Genomic DNA, 17,460 nt, shown 5'->3' on the forward strand with positions numbered 1-17,460 from the left:
CCTTTTCAAGGAAGATTAATTCTCTGCACAGTGATCTGTCACTATTTTCAAAGAATAAAGCAGAAGACTAGTTAAGTGAAAGCTCCATACCATCACACACTCGAGTCTCTTCATTCAAGTAGTACCCTGATGGACACTGACACTGGAAGCTACCAAATGTATTAATGCATTTTCCTCCTTGGCAAAGTCCAGGCAGTTCTTGACATTCATCAATATCTGTCCAAACAAACCCATAAACATTTCATTAATGTTTTCTATGAAAAAAAACAACCCAAAATTCACTATAGAGTTTCACAATTTCAGACATGTAAATATAGGAAATTGCAAACATTACCTTCCAATATAACTGTAATAGGGTTTGGTCGGAATCCTTCCCCTCCAGGGCAAAGAACCTTATACTCAGCTGAAGACAAAACAAATTTAGGAGCACATGATAGTAGAAACATTTTCAGAACAATTGTTTTTGAAAACGGATCAGATTATTACAGATAATTTAAATGTAAAGTTACAAACTAACCAGCTGGAGACATTAGGTTTACTCTGTTACACCATCTGCTATTCCATTTCATAATGTAGTTTTTGGTGTAATAGCAAACTTGCTCAGAAGTGATAATAATATTCTGACTAAATAATCTTTCTCAAAGACCAATAAAGTTTTTGGTTAAGACCAGTGGAAGCCTGTCCTCTGCATGTCCACAATAAATGCACACCAGTATTTGAGCTACCTGGCTAAATTAGGCAAAAACCCAACAAACACATTGGTGTGCTGAAGCCAGGAAGAGCAGACTTACTTGTGTTCACCAGTGGGCAGTGCTCACAGGGAACTCCCCAGGCTTTGCCCAGGGAGCAGCAACAGGAGGCCTTGGAAACACCCACTCCAATCTCATTGCTGCAGAAGGTGCCACCGTTATCTCCCCGCGTTTTGATGTCCAGGTAACAGTTGCCAGATCGTGTATCTATTCACAGTGCACATAATGACAACACATCTTAGGAGAGAGCAAAACACAGCACATCCACTCAGGGTGAGGGATACCTACAGATGGCTCCCAGTTCTTGCAGGACACCAAAGCAAGTGAGTTGCGCTGCCCAGGGGGGCCCAGCATTTCCCACTTAGGTAGGTTGTTGGTGCCCCATTCCTTGGGTTTTTTTGACCTTTCACAAAGTAGGAAATTTATTCATCATGACCAAGGGCAGTTCAGTCAAGCTTTTTCTCATTTTCACTCACATTTTCCCCCACATTTGTACATCCTTCCAGTTCCAGATATCCACTGCTTTCTCCTCTACTCGAGGTTTACAAGTAGGAAAGCATCTACTAAATGTTAGGCATTTCAAACATATTTAAATTTGAGAAGCATCCCTACACCCTCTTAAACAAACAAAACCAAAAGAAATATTAGGATTACTAAGCAGTTGGAGCCTAATACAAGAGCATTTCCATTGGTCATGAAGCTGCACCTAGCCAAGTGCACTCAGTGCTCCAAGAGCATGGGTGGCTTCATGCCACAACTTCATTTGCTTGCCATCTTGGGGCCAGCTGGATGTGGGCTTAAGTTTGTTGAATTTTAAAATTGTCTCCTGCCTGCTGTAAATTGTGGACAGCTCTAACAAGCCCCAAGGGGTTGGTTCTGGCAGCGGGGCACTGCTGGCATGCTGGATCAGCTCTGGACATGTTCTTGCTGCCCTAGCACAGCTTCCAAGCCAGGGGCAGTGGGGTGGGAATTGAAGAGCCTGATCAAGGCCTTTCCCATGATCTGGGACTTTATTCCTAAGCAGTGAGGCTTGCAGTCCCTCTGGGGAACTTCACTTGTAAATGACACAAGGAGTGGTCCCTTACCAACGCATCCAACTCGGGTGGGATTCAGCTCGAAATCAGGAGGGCACTCACAGGTGTAGCTACCAGCAGTGTTGATACAGGTGCCACTGATGCAGGTTGTAGGGTCTGCACATTCATTAACATCTGCAAGAAAAAAACAGCACATGGTAAACAAATACTCGAGGACACTAAAAACCATTGATATATCACGTACCATATGCTGACCATCACAAATCCGTTAGTTATGACATACTGATCTCCAGAAAGCTCTAAAAAATAAACAGGTGTTTCAGAAGAACAGTGGTCTGAGATGAACTCATAATTTCATAGGAAAAAGAAAAAAAAAAGCATTTTTCCTGAAAAAAAATCAGTCTATGAACAAGATTCACATGAAGTACTAAAAAATTACTTAAGGGAAAAATACAAGACAAGGCCATAGCTTACCATCCAGTATTGTGAAGTACTGTACAAGGCACAGCACATCTCTGCCAGAGGGGTTCTCTCTGATCTGTTTCTCCCCTTCTTAAGGGGATATCAGAGGTTGACAAAGAACGTTAAAGAGAAGCATTAAAAAGGTATGGAGAATCCTGTGTTATACAGTAGGGAAGTCTGCATTTTCCTATATTCAGTTTGATTTGTACAGCTTCTTAAAAGAAAAGGAGCTGACTGTGGCACTGACAGAAGATGAAAAAGCATGCTGTTCCAAGTTTTACCTGTGCAGTTACCACCACTTCTGTCCAACTCGTAGCCCACTTCACACTCGCATCGGAAGAGTCCAGGGAGGTTATGACAAGTACCGTAGACACAGATGTTAGGAAGTGAGCACTCATCAATATCTGATTAAGGAACAGGAGGGGAAAAATATGAGGTTTCCTGATCTTCTTTACACATAGACAGAGAATTGCAAAAATTTTCAGCAGCATGGATCTGGAAGACAACAGCTGCTGCACACCGTGTAAGACAAGAAAAAGTAACATGGAAGATTTATGTTGGAGCTTAAGGAACCTAATCCATAATGATTCTTTGGGAAAAAGGCTCCTTCTAATATCTCTGGAAGCTATGCCAGAAACCATCCTACCTTATTAGTGGGCTAATCTGACAATTAGCAATATTAAACGTAGCAGAAGACGTGCCTTATTAAAATGAAGTTTATTATAAATCAGCAGTCATCTGCAGAAAGCTGGACACCAGCAAGGGAAAAGCCTGTGCCTAAAGGTGAACTTCATCTTCAGGTTTCTCCATTTGACAGATCTAAAGTTTGGCAAGCAGGCACTTTTGTGCCTTTCCTCCAAATCACTGAGTCTGATTCAGTGTTTACTGAATGCCACATGCACTGCAGCAAGAACAGCTGATCTGATACAGTAAAAAAGTGTGTGTTTACAAAGGACCTTAAAATACTGCACCTAGTGTACACATCTGAGACACGAAGGCAAGTCTGTTTTAGCAACAGGAGCTAGCCTCTCTAAAAGCTATTTAAACTGAGCTAAAAGGTTTGAAAGTAAATTGTTTCATGAAACATTACAAAACCTAATATTGGTTCAGTTGAAAGAAAAATTCACTCTCAAATTATTTCATTTGCTAGGTTACTAAAAAATACACAGAACATGTTTCAAGGGGAAAAATCTTACTTATAGTGATGCACTTATGAACTCCATCAAACACCAGCTGGTATGGGTTATTATGTCAGATGATAAGGCTGCATCTTCTTGACTGACTTAACTGATCAGTAGTGTACCAAATAAGGATTTCAAATGTTCAAATCAAATCTATGACCTTAATCATGTTGGTAATGTTTATTATTTGATTGTTTTGAATCTTTGCAGATGCAAAGCTCTTATGAACGAGTTGTAAACTGTTAACTGACAGCTCACTTTCGAAACTGAACAAATATTCATACAGGATTTTTTTTTGTGGTCATACAAACTTCCTGCAAGGCTTCACACTCTGATTCTGCACCTCACAGAAGCCCTCAAAGCATGTTCATTGTATCGGCTACCAAATCACTGTTTTTAAGCTTCATACATACCAGTGCAAAGTAACAACCTCTTCTGTTTAATTGTTTTGAATAAAATGAAGAACTGGACATAAATGATCAAGAAGAAATGGCAGCTATCAGTGCCATTTGGATCACTAATCAGACCCCAAAATAATGTATCGTAAGATAGGCTTTGAAAAGCTGTTCTCTCTATATACAGCAGGTAGATGAACATCTAGAGGTCCATAACAAATAAACTGCAGAAAAGCAACTACTATTGAAAATTTTCATGCAGTTCTCAATACAACCACAACAGCAAACAATTGTAAAAAATTGGAACATAAAACACTATTAAGGCAGAATTTGTTGAAAGTTGTTTAAAGCTTACAGAGAATTACCTTCACATGCTTTCCCATCTACACTTGGCAAAAATCCCATATCGCATTCACAGCGATACCCTCCAGGGGCGTTGAGGCACTGCCCATTTTCACAGAGGTTCAAGTTTTCTGAGCATTCATCAAGGTCTGTAAAAGGAAGGGATATTGCAAATTAGCAATGAAGATGGTTTTTTCACCAACATTTGAGCTGAAGCACGCAGTGTTCTGAGCATTTTAATTATTCTATTATATCTGAACACGTGCAGAAGAAACTGCAATCTAGTTATGTGCAGAGGTAACTACAGGTAACAGCTCTGTATATTCCTGATGTTGAAAATACAGTTTCTAATCAAAAGGAAAATCAGAGAGGCACAGACTCCTAGAATAGCTACAGTTAACAACAATTGGAGGCAGTACACAGGGTCAAATTTAGACTCAGAATGAGCACGTGAAATTTATTACAGTTATTGTTTCTATTACAGCAAAGCCTAGAGGCAGTAATTGAGAAAAAAAAAATAGGTTTACTATGCAGTGAGGAAACATATGGTAATAGGCAGTTCACCATGCCAAACATCAAAACACTGACAAAAAGTGGCATGAAAAGAACTTCACCAGAACTAAACTGCAGGTTAACAGCTGATGAGAAAAACAGCCTTGCTACTGGACTCCACTCACCTTCAGCTAGATCATGGCCCTGACTCTCTAGCTGAAATGTTACACATCACACAAACACCTCCTTACTGCAACAGAGTCTGGCTGGCAGCGGGAGTTTTGAAGTCCATGGCTGGTAAATCAAAAATCACCTACCAGGGGGAATGCTGCACACTGCACACTTTGGCAGAGGGCTTACAGAACATTTGAGTGCTCTAGTTTGAGTCCCAGACACCTCTTGAATTCACAAACAATAAAGTATCCAAATTTAAAAAAAAAGTTCTACTGAATGCAGAAACTCTGTAAGCACTCCATCTGAAGGGTGCAGCTTACAGACTCCTGGAAATCATCACACAGGAAATTAACAAAGAGCACTGGGTTAGGAAGGCCACTGAGGAAGCTGAATCAGATTCAAGATGAAATTATATTGAGAGAATTAAACAGAATCCCAGGGTCTGCTTAGAATTTGGAATGATTCAAATTCAGCCTTAAGCCTGATAATCCAGATTCTCAGATGCTCTAAAAACCTGCTGTAGTTGATAGAGGGCTGCTGATTTGCACCAGCTGAAAACCTGGCCCAGCAGCTCTGTCACACAGCTCTGCTCCAAAGAGAATCAGCCTCCAGCGAGCACCCCCGGGCACACTGCGGCCCTCAGTGCAAGAGCAGGGCTCCTCATGACTAAGCACCCATGAGCTAAGCTGTTCCTCAAAGCAGAAGACTGAAGTGTGGGTGGGAAGCATCTCTCTAGCAAAGTTTTATAATCTCATTTACAGTTTATAAAATGAGGTTTCAGAAGCAGCTACTTTCTTCATTCTACACGCCAGCACTGCATCCTGACACCGGCTCTCAGGATGATGGAGTAAAGAAGACAGACATCACACACTCACTTGTGGAAAGGACAAACATTTTTTGGCAATTTTATTAAGTAATTTTGATGCATATGCCCTATTATTTAAGAATTAAGGTGAGTAGCCAATGGACTAGTTTACTAACCAGTCAAATTACATGATCAAGCATTATTTTAGTAATTTTGCCACGTACTTCAACTAACAAGGAAAGCAATTTTTTTCACTTTTATCAAGTGAAAAAAAGTGATTGATTTAGACTATGTATAATATATAGTATTTCTTTTAAGCAATGGCAATCTAGGTGAAGGAGAAGACAATCAATGATGACTTATTACTGAAAAGTTCAGATGTTTAAAAGCCATTTTTGTGTATTGGATCGTAGACTAACTTGGGTTGCATGGTATCACTGGAGTTCATCCTTTGCTCTCCTCAGACAGCTCACCTGTACAAGTGAAACCATCCCCAGTGTAACCTTCTTTACACAGGCAGCGGTAAGAGCCCATCGTGTTCTTGCAGTCAGCATGTGGGCTGCACATGTGGGTTCCATTGGAGCACTCATCCAGATCTTTAAAACAATAAAAAAGGGAGGAAAAAAAACAAAAACCAAAAAACATTAGTTAAAAAACACACATGAATACAACTTTAAATAGTGTATGGAACACAGAAGCTCTACTTTAAATAATCTTCCATAAAATAAAACCCACACACGTGTGGCCATCTGAGTGAAAAAGTGGGAAACAGCTTATTTCCAGCCCATCAAAGAAGTTTGACAAGGTAACTGTGACTGAGGAAGCTCCAGGGCACTCAGTACTAAGACCTGTACCTTGTTTCAATGGGGAGCACCAGGAGGCCCCTCACTGCCTCCCATTAGCTGCCCTCAAGCACAAAACATCTCTCTTCATGGTCCAGTCTGTTCTCATTGTTTCATAAGCCAAATATGAGATAATGCTGATTTCACAGTTACCATGGTGGAGAATTTGTCCTCCAATAGATCGTGCCAAATCGACCTAACAAGTTCGATAACCATTTGTCTTCTCCATTTATAGGTGTGGTATTGTTTTCTTCAGAATTGCTAGAACCTTGTCTGACCTTACAAATAAATACAAATGCATAAGACCCTCACCTGTGCACTTGATGCCATTTCCAATCCAGCCAGGGCTGCAGCTACATTTGAAGCTTCCTGCTGTGTTTGTACATATGGCGTGTCTGTCGCAGTTATGGGCTCCAATTTCACACTCATTGATATCTGCAAAACCAGAGATGTTTGAGGAGCTCATGGAGCACGTGTTCTCATGTCCAGATAACTGGCACTAGAATTTCTCAAGCAAAATAATGTGAACATGAAAGAAAGCATGCATTTCTTTACAACATGACATTCAAAAAGGAAGCTGAAGAGAAACGAGAAGAGAAGAGAAAAGAAAAAGAAAAAGAAAAAAGAAAAGGATCAAAGCAAAGAAGCATGTAGCATATTTCCAACGTGCTGCCCCACTACCTCACTACCTGTTTTTCTGACAGGCATATAAAGCAGTGCTGCTGCAGTTCACCCCGAAGCCTAAATTCAAAAAGGAAAACAGTACCTCAGAAGACAGCTTTCCCAGTGTGCCCATCCTGCAGAAATGGGCAGAAGCTGCAGAGAGGGACCAGACTGGTGGCTCCACATTGCATGGTTTGCTAAGAAGTCTCAGAGGGAACTCTGCTGCCCAGGGACTCCTGGAATGCAGCACTCCCACAGCCCCCATGTATCTGCACGGATGCTGATGAACACCAGCCAGGCACCGCCAGCCAGCTGCCCCCAGGATTATCCCCAGGCAGGGAATGAAGCAGGTTCTGCCTGGCCAGAGGCTGTGTGGAAGGTGGGGGACAGGCTGTACCACTGTATTTAACATGACAGCTGAGGGGCTCATCAGAAATGCAGTTTATTAGGAACTCAGGACACCTAACACAACAGGAAAGAGTCAGCATCCCTGGAGACACCAGGCAGCAAGACATCGAGTCTTCAACATACACGTTCATCCCAGCACATTCTATTTCAGTACTTGCTATTTTCACCTTATTTTCATTTTTGGGCATTCTCTGGCAATGTCAAAATGTATAGGCTGCAAAAACCAAACTGAACTCCATTCTTCCTTCTCACAGAACATTATTAATGCCCCATATAAGTACTTGGAGAACGTATAAACTCAAAGGCAAAGTTTTCAGAAATTACTACTGGTAACTAAAACAAAACTGGTAGGAATTTTCTTGCACATCTGAGCTATGGATTTTACAGTATTTTCTGTAACTGAGCTCTCAAACTGTGCTTTACTTCCATGCAGGATGTGATTTATCTAGAGTTCACATCAAACCACGTAAAACTGAAACCCATTTTTTTAGCCCTCCCAGGTGACTTTGATGTTGCTGTAAGCCAGATCATCCCACTCTGTAAAGCAGCTGATGGAAAGGCAAAACAAGCTCACAAACTCTACATGATTCCACGGACAAAAACCCAGCTCGGACCCTTCTCAAGAAGATTATTAAGAAAAGGCATCAGCCATCAAATATGTAGCAACCTTTGGGATTCTCGGCCCCAAAATCACAGACTTGAATTTCCCTATGATTTTACCCAAAAACAATTAGCTCTTTGAAGAGGGCAAGGTTGTGGAGCTACTGGGGAAAGTGTCCAGGTATCATCTTAACCACTTCCTTCACAGCACTTCCTTAGGCTTGTCTGTCCACACTTCTCTAGACAAAAGGCTGTGTCCTTTCACTATGCCTGGTACACATATTTTGCCTTTCCACAAAGGCAACACATGACTTCAAGAAGCAGACAACATCTGTCTGTTATCCTAAAATTAAATACTCAAGGCCAGAAAACCCCCAAACCCACTGGTGGGGGGGGGTGGGGGGGGCAGGGGGAGGAGTGTTTGTTTGGTGAGTTTTGTGCTCTCTTGGGGTTTTTTGTTGTTGAGATTTTGGGCCTTTTTTTTTGTGTTTTGGTTTTTGTTTTGTTTTGTTTGTGTGGGGGGGTTTGTGGTGAGTTGGCTTTTAATTTTTTGGAATTTTTTTAGTCTGTTGAAGTGGAATTTCATCCAATCTTACTTTTCTGTGTCTCTTTCTAAATGAAGCATTGCTTTGACTCAAAGCCCCAGACATGAGCATTCCCATAATCTGAATGCTGACGTGTACATATGCATCTAAATCTGGCAGCTGGAATCTACCATTAATGAATGTTGACTCCACCAACAGGCCTGAAAACATGCAAATGGACACTTACTTTTTAAAACTTAAAAAAGGGTCAGGAGCAAATGATCTCAGGGCAGTTTTGCCTTTAGCATGTGCAGAGACTCATACAAAGATAACATCACCCAAAACAGGAAACTCGCATCTGTCAAAAAATCTTAAGGGTGGCCTGAAGAAAAAGCAACTCATTTTGGCTTGGGGAAAGACTGGAAGGAATTTAGAGAGGTCAGCTACAGTATACACTGACATAAAAAAGCTGAGGCAAACACTCTATATTTTAACCTTTACATGATTTTAAACCCCAAACTGTTAAACCACTGCTCACATTAAGACTCCACTGTGTTTGATTATTTGACGCTTTAAAACATACAATCACAAGTTTCCTTATACCCTGCAGAGCACAACAAAACACCGCAAAAAACCCCCATCACCAGTAGAGAGGTTTCTGCCAAGAATTTTTTTAAACCACCAGCAAACACAAACAGAAACTTGCATGCAACAGCTACACCGCAATGAAGTCATGCTCAGGCTCAGGTTTAAGACAACCCAAGCCAAATTTTCCACTCTCCATAAAGTGACTGTGGACTCCATCCCACCACACAGCGACCCACTGACACATTGTACCTGAGAACCCCCATTAACATCTCCCAGTGGAACAGCAGCACCACAACACTGGGGCACTTGCAGTGGACACTTATTCCCCCATCAGCTGTTTGACACACACACTAAAAAGCTTAGAATCTTCTTTGGGATGAAAGCTGCAAGTATAAATCCATATCCAAATACGGGTATTTATAATGGGCTCAGCTTTCTCAGGCATCAGCCACTGAAATTCCATTCCACTTGCTTTGAATAAAAAAGCTTTTCAGCTTTTCTCCAGTAAAAAATTTTAATAGATTTCAATGCTTTTTTGCCTGGGTAAAGATCAAATAGGGAATGCAAAATGTATTCTCTAATACATCTACCTTTAAAGGGACATTGCAGGGCTTACTTCCATGATGCATGGAAAGGTTTTCAGATACTTAAAGCTGATTGAAGCATATAAAACATCATCATTGGCTTCATCCCAGATTTTACTTCTTTTCACCTGCATTTCACTCAGATGTTGTTTTGCTATAATCCCTATTCTTTCCTTTCACTGCACAGCTGAGTTATAAGCCTACATTTATTGCACTGCAATTATTTCCAAGGCAAAAGAGATCTTAGACCAAACATGGTCCTGTGTAAACTGAAATCAATGGAATTTATGCCTGCTTATACTGGAGCTTAATATGGATTTATGTTGCCATAAGAATTGAATTATGGCTTGACAGAATGAAACAGAAAGGAGAAGCTGAGCTCTGTAGGGGAAAAATTAACTCAATATCTTTAATAAAAGCACAAGTCCAGCCTGTTCTGTCTGCATGGCAGTACAAACAGTACTACACTCTTCAAATACTCCAGCTATTTTCGTTTAATTGTCTGAAGACAAAGGCATTACTCGGTCTGAGTAAAGGCATCATGACCCAGAGAGCACCCACGAGGACACTACTCCAGGCAGGGTTTCATACAATGATGGCCTATTCCCACTGACTTCATGGGGATTTTCACTGAAGAGTAAAGGAGCGAGTCACTGATTTATATCAACCTTCTCCTTCTGCCTCCAGTATGAGTCCGTGACAAGCCAAGGAAAATAAAGACAATCCAGCCAGAGACTGACACTGCATCCTCAGCCGGTCCCACTGTGCCCCAGTGCTGCTGCACACATGTTCTCAGCTTTGCAACTGCACAACTCCCATCAATACTAAGGGAGTTGTCTGCCTACAACAGATGAGAATACGCATGATAAATAATATGCAGGTCTGACATCATAATAATCCCAAGCACTCCGGGGAAAAAAACCTGTCAGTCACCCTATTTTGTTGGCTCCTTCAGTTCTCTTCTTTGGACAAATATTTTTTCTCTCAAGCCTTTGGCAATTAATAAAGCATCTCTCCCATTAATCACAGTGGCACAAATTTTTAGGGCTCTCAGTGTGTGTGCAGCAAAAATACACATCATCTGTACCTGCCACCCTTTGCACTATGCTTGCAAAATGTGGCCACCAAAGGAAAGAAACTGCTAGCCAATATCTGCACAACACATCCTTACCCAGTCTGGAAGTGGATCATCAAAGCTGGCTGGAGAGGAGCATGGGAGTAAATCACTGTTTCCTCACCTGTACTCTAGAAACATCCCTTTGCATTTGAACAGAACAGGAGTGCACATTAACTGAAAAAAATTCACATGTTCATCACTGGGCATGAAATCCTCTAGGTACTCTATGAACTGTTTTCTGTTAAGTTTCACTGGGTTTCAGTGGCCTATAAGGATCCTTAGCATACTGTAAATTTAATTCAGACTCCACCTATAAATCAGTACTGTTTGTCAGGAATTATGCAAATCCCTTAAGCATTTTCTGACTTTTACATTTTTTTGGCAGTCTCTGCATATCTGTGCATTTTATCGCACTGACGTTGCACTGGTATTTCGAGCCTGGGTCCAGTTCCCCAAGGGCCAGTCGTCTGGTGGAAGTCACAAGGCATTTCCTCCTCCTGGGTTGCTGCCCATGTAATCAGGTAGGAAAAACGAAGGCTTTTCAGAGGGAAAAGACTGAATTTCAACTTGGTGCTCATACAAGTAGAAAAATATACGGAAAAATTCCCCTCTTCAGATCTTTCTAGATGTAAAATTGTTTTCTCTTTTGGAATCACTCTTAGATTTTATTCAGTATACTGTACTCTTGGAGCGTCACATGGGACAGTTCAGCTCTTGCCTGCTGTCCCTCCTTACATCAGAGCACACTGGGGCACAGCATGTTACTGCTGGACAGATGCCTACTGCCAGTACACTCCTCCTGTAATACGCCCCTTTGGTGGGCAGCATCTCAACATCATTATCTTCTGGTATTTGGCCTGACAAAGCCAGCTCCCAGATTCATGAGGGCAAACATCTCTTTCTCTGGTACCAGAACTCTTTTGTGTCATCAAGCCTGAAACACAATGTATTATTAATGGCCAGAAGCCATTAATAACGGCAAGGAGAGCACATTATACAAGTCACAAAATACTATGGCTCTATTTCTGAGGGCAAAGGACAGGCTCACCTCTTCCTTTCCCTGTATCAGACGTCTGACCTCTCTAGAACCAAGTTCTTGCCAGCCATGCAGGCATGCAGAGTGCACTCACTGCCCCCGTGTCCACGAACGCCGTCATCGCTGGATGATGTTCAACACCAAACTCCCCAAGCTCCCAGCCCACACCGAGGCTGCAGCTGAATACCTTCCACTAGCCTTTCTCCACATGGCAACAGCATGGCCCTTGCAGAGTCAGACCTGGTCTCAGCCTTCCAGCTCCCTCCAGCTCCCTGTGCAGAAATCCAGCTGGCTTGTAACGCATTTATTTTTGATCTGTTGGCCACGTGGGGCAATTACTGCCCAAGTTCACCTCTTTCAATGTGATTCTGTGAAGAGCACCCTAAGCTTGTGCAAGCCCCCCTCCACCAGGAACCACCACGGGGGCTGTGCACACAGCCATAATGGCAAGGATGGATGGGAGAGAGTTAAGAGAAGAATTTGTTTCTCTGTGAAAATATCAGAGCAAGTTCAAGGCTCTACATCAACAGTGAAATACTGCAGATTTACAGGCAGTAATCCAGAGTGGTGATGAATCACAAAATACAAACACAAGTGCCAAACCAGGATTTCATTTCTGCACAAGTACACGTACACTTTATTGACAGAAAAACTACAGACAAGGTGTTTGTCATAAAGCTGGGCGATGTGGAACTGGGGTAGGGGAAAACACAGCAATCTTCTCTCTACTGGCTGCGTACCATTGCCTGCCTAGGAAAGTCCAAAATGAACTGCTCTAAGCCAGTATTATCACAGTTTGCCTTGTGAATGGAAATTAAACCACTCACAGCACTTCATGTTGGAAACCTGCATCTACAGCCTGTGTTTTTGCACAGTATTGTAAAAATTGTATTTTTGTTACTGAACTCTGTCCACATTCTTACTGAGAACCAAGGAGAGGGGAGAATTAGGGGAACTAACATCTGTGTGGGATGGGAATGTAAGTCAGTGGGTGGATTCTGAATACGGTTAAATGATTGGGGGGAAAAAAACAAGTTTATTTGTTAGAATGGAAACAGTCAGTAATGACAAGGGAGCTGAAATATTTGGACAAAACTGGAATGGAACCCAAAGGACATGATTTAATTGTTCTCAAGAAAAAGAGGATCTCCCATTCAAAGTGCTGCACACGTTTTTGTAATTTTTTTTTCCACGGGAATTCCTAAAAACTGTGGATGCTTTTTGATCTAAGACAAGAATTGAATTCTGGGGTCAAGGTGCTGTTAGCAAGGTCCTTCCAGAAGAAGTATTGAAGGATGCTCTCATGGTCTGCAGCACCTGAGCCTGGGAACTTCAACTCTGCTCGAACACCGTGCAAGCAAGAAATGGGGAATTCAGTGTTCTCCAGCAGTAAATCAGATATTTTAAAAACCAGAAGGTGAGAACCTGCACAATGTAGTCACCATGGGATCTCTATCCACACAGTTTTTTCATTATGAAACCAACCTACAAATTTCCTGCTCTGCTTCCTCGTCTCTTATTGAAATCAAAAATTTTCATTATTTGAGTATGGTCCCATCTCTGCTGTATCAGCATAACTGATACTTCACCATTTTGTCTTAGACCACTGGGCTCTTTCAAATTACTGAAATTATTACCCTCATAATACCTGTTGTAATTAAGGTATTCTGGTGTTTTTCCTGGTGAGTGCCACCCTCTCTGAAATATTGGCATGCAAACAAAAGCAGCAGGAAAAGTAAAAATGTGTAAGGAGGTGGGAAGAGCCCTCATGACAGACAGTGTCCATCCACAGGTCAGGGCTTGGCTGGGACCAGGAGAGAGGGATTTCCTGGCCTCTCCTTTAATCAAAAAACACTGCTTGGGACATTTGCCACTACTTTGAATCACGTGATGCCAAAATGGTGGCTATTTCCAGGCACTTCTCCAGAAGCCATAGCTCAGATTCCTCCCCTGCCTCCATGACCTTTCTCTGTCTTTTGCCTTCAACTCATTGCTTCATCTTCCCTGCCTACTCCTCAGGCTGGGACTGATAGCTGCACCATGTGTAACTGATCAGCGTGAGGGTTTTCAGGTCTAGAGTGCTGAAGATCTTCACATAATTTAGCACAGAAACAAAGAACACTGAAATGTTGGTCTACAAGGTACAATTGGGGATTTCTTGGATTTAGATCAGTTCATATGTAAGTCAAAGGCAGCTGTTACTAATGCACAATTATTCATCCATAGTCCAATATGCAAAATACAACTCCAGCTCTCAGATTTTTCTGTAAGATCTCTAAAAAACCAGCTTCATATATTTGGGGCACTTAAAAAAATACATTATTAAATCTCTATAATAAAAGCAGACTAAGAATAAAAGTGTGTCTCAAAGACATTGCCAGAAATGTGTTTACCCTAAGTCTACATTAAAAATTATATTAAACATATGTTTGCATTCATATTTGGGCAAAGCCTAAGACTCTCAACACCTTGGCTTGAGACATGAGCACTTGGATTATTAATATCATGCCCTCAGAGCCTGTATATTTGAATCTCATTTCTGTTTGCTGGCAATACACGAAATAAAGCAAATTCTGACTTTGCTGATAGAATGTAGTTGTGTAACTGTATTGTTGACACTTGAAAATATATTTTAGCACACATTTCAAGCCATCTGTGTCTGCCAAATAACACTTTGAAGAGATACCTGTTACATGCTTGCATAGTATACAATTAACTAATCCAAATGCACTCAGATCCTCAGGAGGTTGTCAAGTTATGGATAATGGCATTTGGTGTTCTCTTAGATGAACAACTGTGCAGTAATACACCCAGTTTTGATCCCAATCTTTGCTCCACTCATTTCAGCAGAAGCAGCATCAGGCTGAATGCTATAGCACTGAAATTCAGCAGAACACGAGCTCAACAACTTTGGATAAGAGGTAGAATAAGAGCAGAAGTAAGTGAAAAATAGCACAGTGAGAGGAGGTTCTAAACACCAGAAAAGCAGACTCATGAGTTTAACTAAAAAATTAGTAATTACACTTTAAAACTTACCTGTGCAACCAGTTGTGCCTTTCTTGCCTGAATATCCCATATCACAGTGACAGATAAAGGAGCCTTTTGTATTCTCACAGGTTCCACTCAGACAGATGTTTGGATGCAGATCACACTCATTAACATCTAAAAAACCCCATGAATTAAGATTTATTAAACACAATTCTTAGAAAGTAACTAGAAAAATCTCTTTAGATATGAATTTTGATACAAAAAAAGTCTACATATGTGAAGAAAAAACTGCTCATGGTAGTTACTCCTTACCTAGCATACATTTTGAGATCTGGGCTAACAGTGCTATATTACTATATCTGCATTAACATACCTTTAATGCCAGCTTTTCTTAAAAAATAGACACTAAGGTGCAGTTCATTACCCAAAGAATGACTATGATTATTGATAATTTCTACATGTATGCATATGTGTGTGTACACATTTAGAAATGCACGCATGCCTTGTCTAGTTTTGTCAGACATTTCTCCCCAAAGAGAAATGACACTCTCAAGACTTTACATTAAAATGTGAAAATGTGGGTTTGGAGATATGCTGTTTCAGGCCTCTGCTCTACCAAGGTACAACACTTCCACACAGTTTTGTCCTACAGATAAGTTTAAATCAGCACTGGGGATTTATCTCCCCAGAAATTTTCCATAGCATCATCTACTTCCTTTCTGCAGGCACTCTTTTATCTGAGCTGCATAAAAACCTCACTGGGAGAGAACCCAAAGATGCAATGCTATAGATGATCATGTTTGCCCCCCAATCTACAGGGATATACAGAGACTGCATTCCCATCTGTGCAGTAGGGCTGGTTCTATACGGTCAGGTGACCAAAATTAGGATATAAGAGCAATAATCTTTAAATATCATTGTCTGTCTATTTGGAAAGAGTGCCTTTCACTTACCTATGCAAGTCTTCATGTCTTCAGATGCCATGAATCCATCATAGCAAAGACATCTGTATTCTCCTGGGATGTTTGTACACTGGCCTCCGTCACAGATGTTAGGATTGTCTTCACACTCATCAATATCTACAGGGGAAAATCAGGTTTAAAATATGTTACCTTTATGCAATGCAGTGAACCATCATCATGGCAAGTAAGCATTTTAATGCTCTGATAAACATGGTGAAGATTGAATCCTTGCAAATAACTGAGCAGTACATTGCAAAATTGTCCTGATGAGTAAACTCCTTGTCTCTGGCTACAGTCAGTGGCAAAACATTCCCTTCTGACTCAAGTGGGAACAGGAACCAACTTTTCCTTCAGAGAAAAGAACCCCAACGGAACCTTTGTCACACCACAAGGCCACATATAATTGGGGATTCTTGGATACAATCCATCATTGTTGAAATCAATGGAAGCTCTGAAGTCAAATTCAGTGAAAAAAATATCAAACTTGACAGAGCTTAAAAAAGCCATCATACATGCAAAATACCTCTACAGATGATCTCAAGGGTGGTGACAAACTGGAAACAGCTCAGCTCATGATGGGAATAATTACAATACACACATTTATTCCACTAGGAGATTTTTATGGTCTTTTTTAGCATTTCAGCTGACTGGCCAGCCATATAGTTACATCCTCTAGGATGAAAAGTTGTTTTCTCAATTGATAAAATTGCCATCACTGATTAGAGCCAAGCTCCAGAAGCAGATACTTTATTATATTAAGGCAACCATGCTAAATTCTGGAATCTTTCAGAGCCCCTGGGATTATGTTAGTGTTCCTTGTAAAAATCCCTAAAATCTTCCTGTGTCAGCACCAACACAGACCAGCAAGAGCAAAAATCAGAAACTCTGCCTAGTGATACCATGGGAAAAAAATCAGCACAAAAAGGACAAGATTCAGGAATCCTCTCCAAGAGAAAGGTTGTAACTCATTATCAGAGCAGCCTATTGTGGATTGCAGTAATTATGCAGCTGCAAAAAATGAACTCACATTAATTTAAAATATTATGTTCATTATTCTGCTGTATTTCTAGCAGCTAGTGCTTGTGTGGATACACAACTTCTGCAAGGAAGAAGACTGACCAGTCCCTGTTTATCTTAACAAGCAAATAATGTTGGCATGGACATTAGCCTGAAAATGTTAATTTGGAATGGAATTTGAATTAACATGCAAAATTAAGCTCTAGAAATGGGAATAATAATGACAGAAATAAAGAACTTTATTTACAAACCTGTCACTGTACCGATTTCACAGTTGGGGGAAAATCAGCTGACAAAGAACCTGTTGTTTCTCCTAATTGAGCTGATTATTTATGCATAACCTCACCAATTCAAACCTGACCTACTACTGAACTGCACAGCATTCTTACCAGCTCAATTATCAGAAAATATATTCTGTGATGGCTTCCAGCTTTGTGTGATGCTAAAGATAAAAGACACATTCACACAGAGAGAAAACTGAAAATGTAAAATAGGTG

At 40.9% G+C, this 17,460-nt stretch overlaps 1 protein-coding gene across 2 annotated transcripts in view; it reads right to left on the bottom strand.

Annotated features, from left to right (window-relative positions):
• Window positions 1–17,460, bottom strand: part of FBN1 (fibrillin 1) — a 145,090-nt gene that overhangs the window by 29,823 nt on the left and 97,807 nt on the right. For both annotated transcript variants that reach the window (XR_004242873.1, XM_032123291.1), the window contains exons 31-40: window positions 15,938–16,063; window positions 15,033–15,158; window positions 6,789–6,911; window positions 6,108–6,230; window positions 4,187–4,312; window positions 2,527–2,649; window positions 1,835–1,957; window positions 792–956; window positions 335–403; window positions 91–216 (exon numbers count right to left, since the gene is read on the bottom strand). Coding sequence is in view for 1 of the 2 variants with exons in the window: in XM_032123291.1 (XP_031979182.1) it covers window positions 91–216; window positions 335–403; window positions 792–956; window positions 1,835–1,957; window positions 2,527–2,649; window positions 4,187–4,312; window positions 6,108–6,230; window positions 6,789–6,911; window positions 15,033–15,158; window positions 15,938–16,063 (1,230 nt within the window). In the remaining variant the exon portion in view is untranslated. The remainder of the gene's footprint in view (window positions 1–90; window positions 217–334; window positions 404–791; window positions 957–1,834; window positions 1,958–2,526; window positions 2,650–4,186; window positions 4,313–6,107; window positions 6,231–6,788; window positions 6,912–15,032; window positions 15,159–15,937; window positions 16,064–17,460) is intronic.

Source organism: Corvus moneduloides, chromosome 13 (assembly GCF_009650955.1).
Source record: "Corvus moneduloides isolate bCorMon1 chromosome 13, bCorMon1.pri, whole genome shotgun sequence".
Lineage (NCBI taxonomy): Eukaryota > Metazoa > Chordata > Aves > Passeriformes > Corvidae > Corvus > Corvus moneduloides.